This window comes from Brachyistius frenatus, unplaced genomic scaffold (assembly GCF_029030835.1).
Source record: "Brachyistius frenatus isolate BFR_SWC_R1_liver_20210118 unplaced genomic scaffold, ASM2903083v1 Contig_16, whole genome shotgun sequence".
NCBI lineage: Eukaryota > Metazoa > Chordata > Actinopteri > Embiotocidae > Brachyistius > Brachyistius frenatus.
The window spans coordinates 5715826-5731056 of NW_027210615.1; the positions used below are offsets into that span (position 1 = coordinate 5715826).

At 42.4% G+C, this 15231-nt stretch overlaps 1 protein-coding gene across 1 annotated transcript; it reads right to left on the reverse strand.

Moving 5' to 3' along the window:
* Positions 1-9288: 9288 nt before the first annotated feature.
* On the reverse strand, positions 9289-14877 carry LOC138618381 (intermediate filament protein ON3-like). Its single transcript, XM_069694109.1, has 8 exons — positions 14334-14877; positions 12304-12512; positions 11643-11703; positions 11400-11495; positions 10904-11068; positions 10666-10791; positions 10281-10545; positions 9289-10170 (listed from the first exon to the last, which is right to left on the reverse strand). The coding sequence occupies exons 1-8, from the start codon at positions 14754-14756 to the stop codon at positions 9875-9877; spliced, it is 1641 nt and encodes a 546-aa protein (XP_069550210.1). The 5' UTR covers positions 14757-14877; the 3' UTR covers positions 9289-9874.
* Positions 14878-15231: the final 354 nt, after the last annotated feature.

Here is a 15231-nt window from a genome sequence, read left to right on the forward strand (position 1 = left end):
TGTTGAAGAGGGCAGCATGAGCTCAGCGGGGAATTTGCCTCCGGATGAAAGTAACGAGAGCGACAATGAAAACGATCCAACATCGGATGAAGCAATTCTGAGGCTATTCAACTCCGACACCGAAGGAGATGACTTCAGTGGTTTCAGTGCACAGGAGGAGGAAGATAGTGACCAATGACTTTCTTGATAGGCTACTGTTTACCACAATTTTTTTTTATTTTTGTTACAAGCCGTGTTTTGTTAAAGCCTATTTATTTTTGTTACAAGCCGTGTTTTGTTAAAGCCTGTGTAAAGTTCATTTGTTTCAATGTACCGGTAGGCACGTACGGCTTATAGACATGTGCAGCTTATTTATGTTCAAAATCATTATTTTTTTAAAATTCAGTGGGTGCAGTTTATATTCAGGTGCGCTCAATAGTCCGGAAATTACGGTAAGCCTTCCCCAAACTGCGAAACTCTCACCCTGGCTTAATCTCCTTCAATCAATGAAGGTTCGCCCTCGGCCGAGGCGGGGTCCTAGCTAGTGAATTGGAGATAAAGTTTTAGCTGAATTTCAGGAGCAGGACCACGCCTCAGCCACTCCCCCACTTCCGGCCACACTCCTATAAATATCCACCCACTCTAAACCTCGGCCTGTTTGCGTTTTCCGCACCCCACCCTCCCTCCCTCTTGTTAAACCATTTCACTTATGGTTATCATGTTTCATAGCTTTTATCCTTCCGTCCCACATGGAGATCTCGGGGATCTGCAAGGCCCGGGAGCCGCAGTGAATCCTCAACTAAGCCTTCCCCAAAACGTGAAACTCTCTCTTAATCTCCCTCAATCAATGATGGTTCGCCCTCAGCCGAGGCGGGGTCCTAGCTAGTGAATATAATTTTAATATTACAATTCAACGGCCCAATGTGTGGCACTTTCTTTAAATAAAAGTCAGTATGGCCCTCTAGAAAGATGTTCACCCCTGGTGAACTCCCTTCAAACAGGAAGTACAGTTGCATGAATGGCAAACCTTGTCACTTCCTCACTTTCGCACTGTACTTCTCTTAAGACTGTCAGGCACTTTGACACCAAGTAGATTTTCTCTTTCAGAGCGCCCCATTGATTAATTCGGTTCAACTCAATATTTGTATAGCGGCAAATGACAACACAAGTTATTTATGATACATAGTGCATGTTTTCACGAGGTGGAAATCTGCCTGAAACTGGAAGTTTCTCCAGTTTAAATACCCCCAGTTTGTCCTCAGTAGTTGTAACAAATATTGAACGTAAGGTGATTTTTCTTGCTGCTGAGTGGATGCGTTCGTGTTGGTTTGGATTCGTGTTTGCTCACTCTATAGCAACAAGAGCCTATGAAGACAAGCTCCAACAAGAACTAAATCTACGGGTAACGTCTCTAAGAGGCAGCTTCTTTTTTTCTAGGTGAGTCAAATCTGATTTGTTTTATACGTGGTGAGTTATGCTGCTGCCTTGCCCGAACTTGCTTTCTCCTGGCAATGGTAAAAACAAGCCTTACCTAAAAGGCACCAGTCAGAAAAGACAGCGAGCTATAATTACTGTGTTGGGCGAGCCTTCATAAAATTGACAGTGAAAGACTGTGAATAAGCATTGTGCCCCTACTTGAGAAGCCCCTCAGTTCTTAGGTGAAGCCATTATTCTTTGCACCTGTTTATTTGTAATGATTCTGAGTCATAGTGGAGCTGGAGCCGAACAAACTATAACATGTCCTGGGGAAGAGGCGATGAAATACTCCCGGACAGATTAAGACGTAACACACCTCATGAAGTACGTAAATTGCTCATACGTCCACTGATGAACATTCCAGGTTAAAACCTAAAACTACGTGTTAATGATAATTGACTTTTTCCAGCCTCACTACAAATAAGTATAGGCGAGTAGTGTAAAATAACTAATTTAATTTACTCAAGTACTGCACTGAAGGACAACTGAGATTTTTGTAAAATGTACTTTACCTGAGAACATTGCATTTGATAATACGTACATTGTACTACATTTCAAGAGGAATATTGTAAATTTTACAGCTAGGTACTTTGCTTCATATCAATATTTGATTTTGAAACACTAAATAAACAAATAAATAACATTAATGAACAGTTTATGTTGAAATAGTCCACAGCGTGGTTTGATTTGACTGTTAGGCTCCAAACACAGTCCAAGCAAGGAGTAAATGCAGATGTTTCTAGCTGTGCAAGGGCTCACATCCGCTCCAAACAACTGCTAATCGCTTTGCCTACGCTTTAGCTAAAGTGTGCACAGGCACGTTTGTGACTGAAACTGAAAATGTATTTACTGTGGTCATGGAAACGCCCTTTGAGGACCGAGATTGTTTTACCCCTAGTGGTGAGTAAGAACAATTGTTCAATTTTTAAACCAGGCTTACATGTTCATGCAGACTGGGTTCATGTACTTACAGTGCATCCGGAAAGTATTCACAGCGCTTCACTTTTTCCACATTTTGTTATGTTACAGCCTTATTCCAAAATGGCTTAATGGGTCATTGTTTTTCCCTCAAAATTCTACACACAATACCCCATAATGACAAAGTGAAAAAAGTTTGTTTAAAATTTGTGTAAATCTATTAAAAATAAAGAACAAAAATATAACACACACACAAGTATTCACAGCCTTTGCTCAATACTTTGTTGAAGCACTTTTGGCAGAAATTACAGCCTCAAGTCTTTTTGAGTATGATGCTATAAGCTTGGCACACCTATTATTGGGCAGTTTCTCCCATTCTTCTTTGCAGGACCTCTCAAGCTCCATCAGGTTGGATGGGGAGCGTCGGTGCGCAGCCATTTTCAGATCTCTCCAGAGATGTTCAATCGGGTTCAAGTCTGGGCTCTGCCTGGGCCTCTCAAAGACATTCACAGAGTTGTCCTGAAGCCATTCCTTTGTTATGTTGGCTGTGTGCTTCGGGTCGTTGTCCTGTTGGAAGATGAACCTTCGCCCCAGTCTGAGGTCCAGAGCGCTCTGGAGAAGGTTTTCATCAAGGATGTCTCTGTACATTGCTGCATTCATCTTTCCCTCCTTCCTGACTAGTCTCCCAGTTCCTGCCGCTGAAAAACATCCCCACAGCATGATGCTGCCACCACCATGCTTCACCGTAGAGATGGTATTGGCCAGGTGATGAGCGGTGCCTGGTTTCCTCCAAACATGACGCTTGGCATTAAGGCCAAAGAGTTCAATCTTTGTTTCATCAGACCAGAGAATTTAGTTTCTCATGGTCTGAGAGTCCTTCAGGTGCCTTTTGGTAAACTCCAGGTGGGCTGTCATGAGCCTTTTACTGAGGAGTGGCTTCCGTCTGGCCACTCTACCATACAGGCCTGCTTGGTGGAGTGCTGCAGAGATGGTTGTCCTTCTGGAAGGTTCTCCTCTCTTCCCAGAGCAACGCTGGAGCTGTCAGAGTGACCATCGGGTTCTTGGTCACCTCCCTGACTAAGGCCCTTCTCCCCAGATCTGTGCCTCCATACAATCCTGTCTTGGAGGTCTACAGACAATTCCTTGGACTTCATGGCTTGGTTTGTGCTCTGACATGCACTGTCAACTGTGGGACCTTATATAGACAGGTGTGTGTCTTTTGAAATCATGTCCAATCAACTGAATTTACCACAGGTGAATTCCAATCAAGTTGTAGAAACATCTCAAGGATGATCAGTGGAAACATGATGCACCTGAGCTCAATTTTGAGTGTAATGGCAAAGGCTGTGAATACTTATGTCCATGTGATTTCTTTGTTTTCTTTTTTTAATAGATTTGCAAAAATTTCAAAAAAACTTTTTTTCACGTTATAATTATGGGGTATTGTGTGTAGAATTTTGAGGAAAAAAATAAATTTAACATAAAATGTGGAAAAAGTGAAGCGCTGTGAATACTTTCCGGATGCACTGTACATCTACCATGTTTGGTGCCCAAGGCAAGAAAAACTGTCTGGGCCCATCTCCTAAATGCCTAAAACCTGAAGATCAATCAGTTCTTACATGGCTGGGCTCTGGCTCAACGTCAGCACAGAAAATGAAAAGTTAAAGCTTAAGCTTTAAAAATAACATTTTGACGTCAGTAAACCTGGGCATGTAGCCACGATGGACACTTGGGCCCCAGGACAGTTGTTCTTTTTGCCTATTTGAAAATCCAGCCTCGTCCAAATAGAAAGTAATTCAAAGTAGTCTCAACTAACTACAACATTAAAATCCTCCATACATGTTAATGCATAAATAATAATAATACAATACTATCATCCTTCTCAAAAACTACTCCAGTACACTTTTCATATCTTTAGTACATTTTGCTGGTAGTACTTTTAGAACTAAGATTTTGAATGCAGGACTTTTACTTGCAATGGAATGATTTTTTTTTTTGACTGTGCTATCACTCCTTATTCTCGTGTACTGTAAATCCTTTCACCACATTGTGCCAAGCCAATGCCTGAAAAAGTCAATGAGTGTAATTACAGGCTGTTGTTGTTGGAACATTCAGCTGATGTATGAAATAACACCTGTCATTTACTACCCCAACAATAGAGGTGAATGCTACTTTTTTTTTTTTTCATATTTGCGTTGCATACATACTTGAGCATTAACATCTAGCGTCTTGGCTGTTATCCCAGTATCAGAGTGAATATGCAAATAGCACTGTTAAAATGCGTGTGAAATACTTGAACTTTAACATTTGTAAGAACAAAGAAAGTTCTAACACAACATTCAAGAAGAGGAACGTTTATTCTTAAATATACAGGTGATTTACACATGACACGTCAAACAAAAGACATTAACGGTTGATAATCTGGTATGCTTTTTATTTGTGTTTACTAGGCCTACACCCCCAACCACATTGAGGTTAACAGAATCAAACATTTACTGCCTGTTAGAAGTTGAGTAGGTGCTCTTATTTAGTGCGAGAAGCCAACTTGGCCCCTGGAGCCTCCAGATAAAGTGTTGGGCTACACCCATGTGGACTCTTCAGGGCTGATAGATGGCTCTGAAATATGAAGAACAAGAAATGCAGATGCAAATAAATTCCATCACTGATGTTAGCAATTACTCAATACCTGCAACATGTAGTAAAATCTGGCATCCCACAGGTCTTAGGCTAACTATTATTCAACACCTCAATTTGATACCCTCAACTGAACTGTTGTAGTAGAGAAGTTATAGAAATAATAGGAGGTGGTTATTATGGTTGTCATTTTCACTCATCCTTTGAAAATTAGATTACCCAAAAGATAAGCTAATAATAATTGTTACGACTGTTATAGGTTCTGGTTAATTAACCATACAGGCTAATGCTCATCTGTGATCACTGGGCAGGTTGATGGTCCATTAAACGTAAAAATAAATACATATTACAGGCATGCACAAATGACTGAAAACGATGCAAACACTGACAAGAAGCATTACGAGCAGCATCATCGGTCGCCACAAGCACATAGACACAAGGGGCCTGGCACCCATGTCCCTAAAACTACCCGCATTGTCACCTCCCAATTCCACCATACGTGTTTGTGTGAATGCTTTCATTGACAAGTGCACTCTGAAGAGGAGCAGCAGGTGAAGCAATATGTATGACAACACGGTAAGGAGCTTGGAGGGAAACAGAGGCTAGCGGAGGAACTGACATGCACAGCAGACAGACAACATGATTCAATGTTGAAACACAAAAGAAAGAGAGAAGACAAACACTTTTTTTCCTCCCTTCCCCGGCCTCGCCCACTCTGTCTGCCCGTCAAGGATTATGAATCAGACTTTAATGATATCAAATGATGACACTTTAGGTGTAACTGCTGCATCTGGAAGTGTAGCACACACACTAAATGCTCTAAAGACGGTCGCCTCTTTCAATTATTTTGACAATTTCTGATGCACATCTTGAAAAAGCAATGACTGGGAATATGATTTATTACTTAAAACTTAAAATCATATATTAGAAGCATTTATACGATTTCCTGATAAATACTTAATGAAACAACACATCAAAACTGCAAAAGGATTGAACGTGTGCAGCGTGTTGGTGAGCCTCATAACACAACACTGCCTCTTTGTGGTGAAGTGTAAAATGGATGCCAGCTCAGGTTGTTGCATGCTGAAATGCTGGACTTTGCTGCTCCGCCTTCCCAATTATTATTCATTAATGGGTAGTCATTTTGACTGAAACTATATCATATAATATATCAAACGTGTAGACTACAGGGATACTAATGCAAGCTGAGGTTCAGTTTATTTTCATTTGTACATTGCTTCAACTGTGGATAAGGACTGCAGGAATCACTGAGTGACAGCATCTCTGTTGTGAGCCAGTATATGCCAAGTAGGCAAACACACAGGCACACACGCACACACACTTTGTAGGCATTATGTATCACTGCAGTGGCATGTTGTGAGTGTGATGGATAGCAAGAGAAAAACTTTCTAAAAGAGCTGTTTCTGCCTGATGCAAACAGCATCAACACACACACTCTGGAATCTCTGTTGCTTCGCCTCTTGTGTGTCTAATTTTATCATAAACTACTGCAATTGTAATTTTCTAATACTGTGCTAGTGTTACTTATTACTATTCAAATTATGAGTTAGCTTTGCTGATATTTGCAACATAGATGTTGTTTTTCCTAAAATGTCAGAAGTAGTACTTGACTTCAGATAAACTTCCTCATTTTTAGAATAAAACCAGAATAAGAACTACTTTACAATTATGAAGTTTAAGCATGCTTTGTGTTGTATTGTATTTTGGTGCGAAATTACTCTTGCTCTGTGGAAGACTGTACACCACCAACACACACACACAATTATTGAAGTATACATAAAAGATGAGCCTTGTGTTGACTCAATTACAGGTCAGTATGGGTCCAGCAGGGTAAGTAACTCAGCTAGAGTTTATGAGACATCGCTGCCCCCTGGTGGTAAATTGTAGAAAAGGGGGGAAAGGATGTTACGTGTTTTCTTCATTAGTGTTTTTGTGTGCACTCTTTGTGAAGTGTTTATACAAATCTGAATGGTGTTCATATGGAGCTGCTCACCACAGCCAACTGCTCTATAGAACAACCATAACCTATCTTTAGCAGAATGACAGTTGTTAATACATATTGACGGACCAACATTTCAAGCTTTCTAGCTGCACAAACGTCATACAAAATATTCATATTTCTGTAGCGCAGCATATTGTCAGTTTCGTAGTAGCTGAAAAAGAAATTGACCAGTATTGACATCCAAACTCTACGCAGGAGGATGCTGGCATGCTTGTACGGGAGGTTTAGGCTTTTAATCACCAAATGTATGGTCCTCGGAGTCAGCCAGCCTTAAAGTGATTTGGGAAGAGGTAATTGATATTACAAACAATTGTTTTCCTGGTATTATTAGAGCCATTGCCCAGTGTAGGAAGAGCTTCAATGATAAAAGACAAAAACCTGTGACTTATAGACGCCAAACACTGGCATTAATTAAATGTAAAAGGGAACAAAGGACACTCATCCAATATAGTGAAATCAGGTGCTGGACCGGGAGCTTTAAGTGTACCTAATGTAGCGGCCTAGGCTGCCATGCTCTAACCTTTTGTGCATGGCTGGCTAGATTACTAAACCAAATGAGAAGGTGAAAAGGCTTTTGCATTGTTACCCCTATGTCTTATTTAATTGCAGTTAATTTGTAGTTAACCGGAGTGCCTTTTATATTTAATAGGTAAGATTGGTTATTGTGTCATGATGTACACAAACTGCCTGATTCAGACAGCCAATCAAACAGACATGAATAATCTACATTTTGTATTTCAAAAATCGTGTTTTAATTACCGTATTTTTCGGACTACAAAACGCACCGGATTATAAAGCGCACTGTGAATTAACGTGTCTATGTTCACACATAAAACGCACCGGATTATAAAGCGCAGTGAATTAACGTGTCTATGTTCACACATAAAACGCACCGGATTATAAGGCGCATTAAGCAAAACAACACAGTCCGGTAAATCAAACTTTCCACTTCCGTACCATTGATTCATTGATGTTGAATTCTTTGGCGACTGCTCTATTCCCATGTTCTGCTGCGTAGCTAATTGCTTGGAGTTTGATACCCGCTTCGTAAGCATGCCTCTTAACAGGTGCCATTTTTGGAGTCCTTTTACGTACACACAAATGTACCGTAATATAATGTTGAAGCACAGTAAGTATTACGTATAAAAAGTGGAGGGGGTAAGCGTACTAAATACTGCCCTCGGATTGGTAACGTATGCTCCGGGCGCGGGCTGCCTGACATGAATGCACTTTTAGTTTAGACATTTACATTCATGTTACGGGGCCGATCAGGTCGTGACACCGCGTACCGTAATAATCCGAATATCCATTGAGCGGAGCGGCTTCGTTGCCTTACCAAAGTCGTACTTACACATTTCGACCGATTTTTGAGCGCATTGTACCACATAAAATCGATCAATAAGCACAACAAGTAACCATACATAAGGCGCGCTGGATTATAAGGCGCACTGTCAATTTTTGAGAAAATTTAAGGATTTTAAGTGCGCCTTATAGTCCGAAAAATACGGTATTTATGTATTTGGCATTAAATACGTAGGACCTCCACTAAATCTGTCTGTGGGATTTTGGATAGGTCTGTTTATGTGCGCTCTGGCCCACTGAAGCCACGGAAATAGCCCTCCGCTGGCTGCGTTGTACTTAGACCTGTTTTGAGCTGACACAAAATTGCACTGCAGGGGCGCATCTTTACTGATACACCCCGTGTTATACTGTTCTGCCCATCTCAGCGCCTGGATCCGCGCTGCGCCATCACTGTGCAGGGTAGGAAAAATAGGAACGTCGATGTCTAAAGCTACTTAAGTTACTTACAAAGTTATTACTTTCTTTCTTTCATTATTTGACTTAAAGACAATCACCAAACTCTCTTTTTAGTGCTTTAAATGAAGTATGTGTGACCATATACAGTGAGGGTGTTTTGCTCTTTTTAAACTAAATTAAATGATATGTAAAGCCCCATGGGCCTGCCAAATGTTTAGAAAGTAATGGATTATTGCTTTCCAAATATGTCCAGTGTAGTGAGTTTGTTTTATTTATTTAAAAATGTGTATCATGTTGATACACCGTATCACACATCCAAACAGAAAAGATCCTGAGGGACTGGGTAAAAGTAATGTATCATTATTCATGTGTTCTAAATCAATGACCAGGAACTATCTTTGATTCCAGACTGCTTAAGTAGCTACTTAAATGTAGTCCTTAACTGTGAATTTACTACTTTTTTTTTTGGAGTCAGCATTTTAAATGAAAACAAACACACCTTTTCTTTTAGTAAACACATTTTTATTTGTTTTGGTAGCAAAAACAACACCTCAGGACAACAGTCTGACGTGGGCAGTCTAATGGTCTAACGGTTTCAGTTACAGGAGACGCACAGGGAAGACATGCACTACCTAATGTAGCAGGCAATTTTGAGACATTAGTTGACCGACAACACTGAAGCACTGTTTCAGAACATTCACATTCCTTTGACAAGACCACTGTCCATTTGATGCAACACAACAGCCCTTCGTGTATGGAATAGCAGTTGCATAGATTTCAAGGGAGTGTGATATAGTTTTTGTTTTTCCTAGGACATTTGCCCAGTTCTTAACTCACTTTCTTCTTTTTTTTTAGAACAAACATTCACACATATAAAATAAACTCTTTGGTCCCTTTCAGATCTTTGGTAGTGTTAGGATCATATGTTGCTTCATTTAAAAATAATCTGTTAAGGCTCTATTGAAGAGAGGCTTCAGACTTGTTTGTTACAATTTTTGGGGTGGATGAACTGTGAGTGTATAAAACTACTGGAGAGGCAGAAGAGATCGTAGCAGACAGAAAGCTACACCTGCAGACTTAGAAAACTCAATCTTCAATGACCTCAGAGGACTCAGACACCACTCTGCCATCCTTGGTCTCAATCATCTTGATAACGACGTTCTTCTTGCTCTGAGTAGTGCTGTAGCCACCTGCGCTGCCGCTGCTGAAGCCACCGCCGCCGCTGCTGAAACCACCGCCGCTGCTGTATCCGCCGCCGCTGCTGTAGCCGCCGCCGCTGCTGTAGCCGCCGCCGCTGCTGCTGTAACCGCCGCCGTAACCACTGGAGTAGCCGCTTGAGTAGCTGCTCTTCAAGGAGTCCATGGGGAAACCGCTGTAGCTTGCTGTCAAGAGATATTGGCATACACTTTAGAATGTGGCAAATCTGTTAAACTCAAAAAATGTGACAGAATCCAAACTACAAGAGATGCAGTTTGTCAATGAAGTGACTTACTGCTCTGTTGGGAGATGTTAATTGCCTTGATGCCGTTTGCCAGTCTGTCCTCCTCTCCCTCCAGCAGCTTCCTGTATGTGGCGATCTCAATGTCCAAAGCCAGCTTGACATTCATCAGGTCCTGGTATTCTCTGATCTGGCGTGCCATGTCCTGTTTGGCTCTCTGCAGAGCATCTTCCAGGTCCCTGATGCGGGACTTGGCGTCCTTCACAGCCAGCTCGCCGCGCTCCTCAGCCTCAGCGATCTGAGCCTCCAGGTTGGCTCGCTAAAAGATGAAAAAAAAAAAATAGACTTCGTCATCTTAAATGCTTTTGGAATAACAGTAGAAAACAATATATGATGCTGACAATGCTGCAACCTGTTGCCAGAAGCTTTTTTTCCATACCTGTCCCTTGACGGAATCAATCTCTGATGTCAATCTCTGGATCATGCGGTTGAGGTCTGCGATCTCTGTCTTGGTACTTCTCAGGTCATCTCCATATCTGTTAGCGGATGTCTGCATCTCTTCATACTAAATTAAATTTAGCATAGAAAAATATTACAGGCAGGAAAGCCTCTAAATGAGCATGATATATGTAGTGAACCAAGAGACTGATGAAAGTTTCAAAAGAGTTGTCCATCACCTTGGTCTTGTACCATGACTCTGCCTCGGCACGCGTGCGGTTGGCGATGTCCTCATACTGAGCCCTGACCTCAGCCACAATGGAGTCCATGTCCAGGTTGCGGCTGTTGTCCATCTCCACAACGACTGAAGTGTCCTTGATCTGGCTCTGGAGCTCACGCAGTTCCTAAGGAAGTACATAATAAAGACAAGGAAAAGAAAAGAAAAGAAAAGAGTTTAGTTGGCATCCACTCCTTAAGAAACCCACTCGAATGCACTTTCAAGGTTGGTGCAAGAGTGGAGTGAAGATGCTAAACAGATGTTGCGGTTAACAATGAATGCAGGAAAGCAGAAAGCTATTCCAAAATGACACCGCAAGCATCATAAGCATGCCATTACTTGATAGATAAATCACAAATAATGCTGATTAAGGCAGCAAGTGGGTTTGGAGGTTTGAGGTTTTAAAGCCAGGAAGGGTTGAGAAAACAAATGCCATCAAGCAAATTCTTCAGCTGTACCTCTTCATAGATCGACCTGAGGAAGTTGATCTCATCTGTCAGACTCTCCAGCTTGGCCTCCAGCTCAACCTTATTCATGTAGGCCTCGTCAACATCCTGAAAGAAAAGCATTTGTTAGAACAGGTGGTCTCAAAAAACATGTATATCTTCAGTGGAAGAGAAGTATAAAAATGTTGAGAGAAAATGCAGACAATGTGTCAAAGATGTGGCTCAAAGAAAAGATCAGTAAGTAACAGTGCTGACCTTCTTGATGAGGACAAAGTCATTCTCACACTCTGTGCGCCTGTTGATCTCATCTTCATACCTGAAAAGAAAAAAAAAAGTTTCACAATCGGACGTTGATATTTCAGAACTATCTCCTGTTTTGTTTATACAGGAATGTAACACTAGGAGGTGCAAGTAGTCCATCCTAAGTCTTGAGCTGCTCTTAGACATCTGCCTGGCACAGTGCCTGTTGACTCAGGGCCAAGCACAGGAGGTGTTTCTCCCTCAGGAACCCCTCAGATGAAACACTCCATTTGTCTGTGGACTAGGAAACGTGAGGCACTATTGTACCTTGTTCCTGTGGGAGACCTGCGCATCAGCATGTGCACATTTGTGCTTGTTTCCTCTCTCATGTAAAGCTAAACACAGCCAACTTAGTAAAATTAGGTTTACTAGCAGTCATATGTAATGTAATGGGTGTTCGGAACATGCTTCCTCAGTGTTGTAATTCCCTTGAGTTTGTATGACGCAAGACAATGGACAGATGTAGGGAGTAGTCCACACAGAGATGAACTCAATGTACTGCAAGGCTCATACTAAGGCACAAATCTACTTGAACTCAGTCATATCCTGACTGAAGCAGATAAATCCTACATAAACCATTCATAGAGGAGTCCTGGTCCCTTTTCCCAACACTCACTTGTTTTTGAAGTCCTCCACAAGGCCCTGCATATTGTGCAGGTCAGCCTCCAGCTTCATCTTGTCATTGCCCAGGCTGTCCAGCTGCCTTCGCAGGTTGCCGATGTAGGCCTCGAACATGGCGTCGATGTTGGAGCGGGTGGTGGTCTGCCCCTGCAGCAGGTTCCACTTGGTCTCCAGCATCTTGTTCTGCTGCTCCAGGAAGCGGACCTAATGTTCGGAAAAAGACAAAGAAACAAAAAATGGTTGTCACTGATTGAACACAGGATGTGTGAATAACTGCAGACTAAGTAAGTAACCAGTCAAATACCGCTTAAAAAGAATCAGTGACATTGATTCTTCTCATTGTCACACATGCGAATTATTAAAGTTGTGAATCATCGTGACATTCCCTCCAAAGGCATCATGTAACTGCCGTCTGTAGTGCCATGACATAACAGCATAGCATCAGGGTTAACATACTAATTATCAACCATCAGGATCAAATTGCCTCCTGTTCACAGTCTACACTCGTTGTTCTTATCTATCTTTGGTGCTTCGTAAGCGGGTGTTGGCTATGTTTCCATACTGCCCTTGCTTTTTCCAGAGGAAGGCCTGTGTGATTCATGCATCCTGACAGGAGGTAGAGGGTTGGAAAAAAAGGCAGTGATGGAGAAGCAGATCTAGTTGACCCTCCTCCTGTGCGTCTTCCTGTTTTTATACAGCGAGGGAGAAGCAGGTGAGGCAGCTTCATCCGCAGGCAGATGCGGAAGGGCAAATATTTAACTGTGTAATATAGGTGTGATGAGGGAAGAGAAGAGTGTAGAAAGTAGGGGGAGGTGGAGGGGGACAGTGATGGGCAAGTTATTAGTTGGGGTGGAGGGTGTGTGATAAAGAGGTGGGGAATGTGCATATTTGTGAACAGTGAAAGAAAGATGTGAAAAAGTGAAAACACATGACTCAATGGACCTTGAACTGGACAGATGAGATCTAACCACCTCCTGGTCTTTATTAGAACCAGAGAGTAAAAAATAAAGGGACTCCAGATGCACTGCCACCACCAGATACCAGATATTAGGGTGCAAGTTCATCTGCTCAGTGTTGAAGCATGCAAAACACACTTTATATTATTTTAATCATTGCACAGGGAAAGGACAGTTGATATGTAGCCAGTCAGCTGACATTGACCAGAACATGAAACCAACTAACCTTTTTAAATATTAACCCACTGAGACATCAGAGGACTGATACTCTCCTGAGTGTTACACAAATGTTGGGCCTGAATGCTGATTGGAATGATTAAAAGGCAATCTATTCACACACCCCCAATGGGCACTCCTTACATTGTGTGTCACTGTGCCCTAGATATTGTCATTAAATTAACAATAGCACTCAGTACTGACCGTATATAGAGGTGTGTGTGTGTGTGTGTGTGTGTGTGTGTGTGTGTGTGTGTGTGTGTGTGTGTGTGTGTGTGTGTGTGTGTGTGTGTGTGTGTGTGTGTGTGTGTGTGTGTGTTGGGGAGGGGAGGCGTGGGGGACACAAGAGCAGCAGAAAGAGCCACACCCAGCTATGGGAGGGACCATTCCCAAGGTAACTCATATCACAAGCCCAGAGCTCTGCCCTGACACACCCTTAACTTTTCTCTCTCTCTCCCTCTCCCTCCGTCTCCTCTCTCTTTGTCTTTCTCCTTCCTGCATGTCTGTTTTTCATCACTATAAAAGGGCAGCCAGAGCCAAAAGATAATGTGCCTAACCCCAAGTTGCCTTTGCTGTATTTGTGGGAGGTGAGGAATGCAAAGAGGGGAATGAATCAACTTGGTCCGCACAGCAAAGAGTAAAGGAATCAGCATTATGGGACATGAGGCAAACATATGTGTCCTTCTATCAAGTATTGCAAAACAATGTCACAGCACTGGAACACTTTTTGACGACCCTGTGACTGAGCTTTCAACCCAACTAAAGCAATTTCGGTCTTTTTGAAGAAAAGAATAAACTGATTGTTTGACCCACACATGTATCTACCCACTATTACAAGATTATAAGCACTTACCTTGTCAATGAAGGAGGCGAAGCGGTTGTTGAGGGTCTTGATCTGCTCCTTCTCCTGGGTGCGGACGATTTGGATGGCTGGGTCAATCTCGAGGTTAAGGGGGGCCAGCAGGCTCTTGTTCACAGTCACAGCGGTGATAGGGGCCTGAGAAACCATGCCACCACCAAGGCCCATACCCATACCCATACCCATGCCCATACCCATGCCTCCTGAGCCGCCCATGCTCGAGCTCACACTGTAGGCATTGCTCCTGGAGATGCCAGCTCCTCCATAGCCCATGTTGCCTGCACCTCCATAGGAACTCCTCACACTGTAGCTCTTGCGGGAAGTGATGCCTCCTGGTCCAGCATAGGAACTGCTGCTGAAGTTCCTTGGGGCAGAAGAACTCTTGGCGTAAGATGTGGTCGTGGTCCTAAAAGACATTCTGAAATATTTTTTTCTTTTGGATGAAGTGAGTCTGGGAAGGTCAGACCAAGTGGCTTGGTTGTCGAGGCAGGCAGACAGGCAGACAGGCAGAGGGGAGAGACCAGAGTGGATAGAAAGAGGAGAATCAACTGTGGAGTTTTAAAGCCTGCCCCTGCTGTGGGAGGGGACTGAAGTGAGCTGCCATTGGTTGCCGATCTGGGTGAGAGGCAGGGCAGGGCTGTAATATTACACTTCTATGACACATTGTCCAGTTAGTCAAAACCATTACCTGGTCTTTCTACAGGCTTCTCTATGTTGTTAGAGAAAACCTAGTCTTTGAGGAATGTCGGGTGGTGATATTTGCTTTAATCTGCTCTCTCTGTGTCTGTCCTGTGTAAAAGTATTCAGTTGATTCAACATGTAAGATCTATAGGTCTGGTCAAACTTTAAAACATCGAAATTCATTTCAGCAGCAGATATGTAGGAGTAAAAG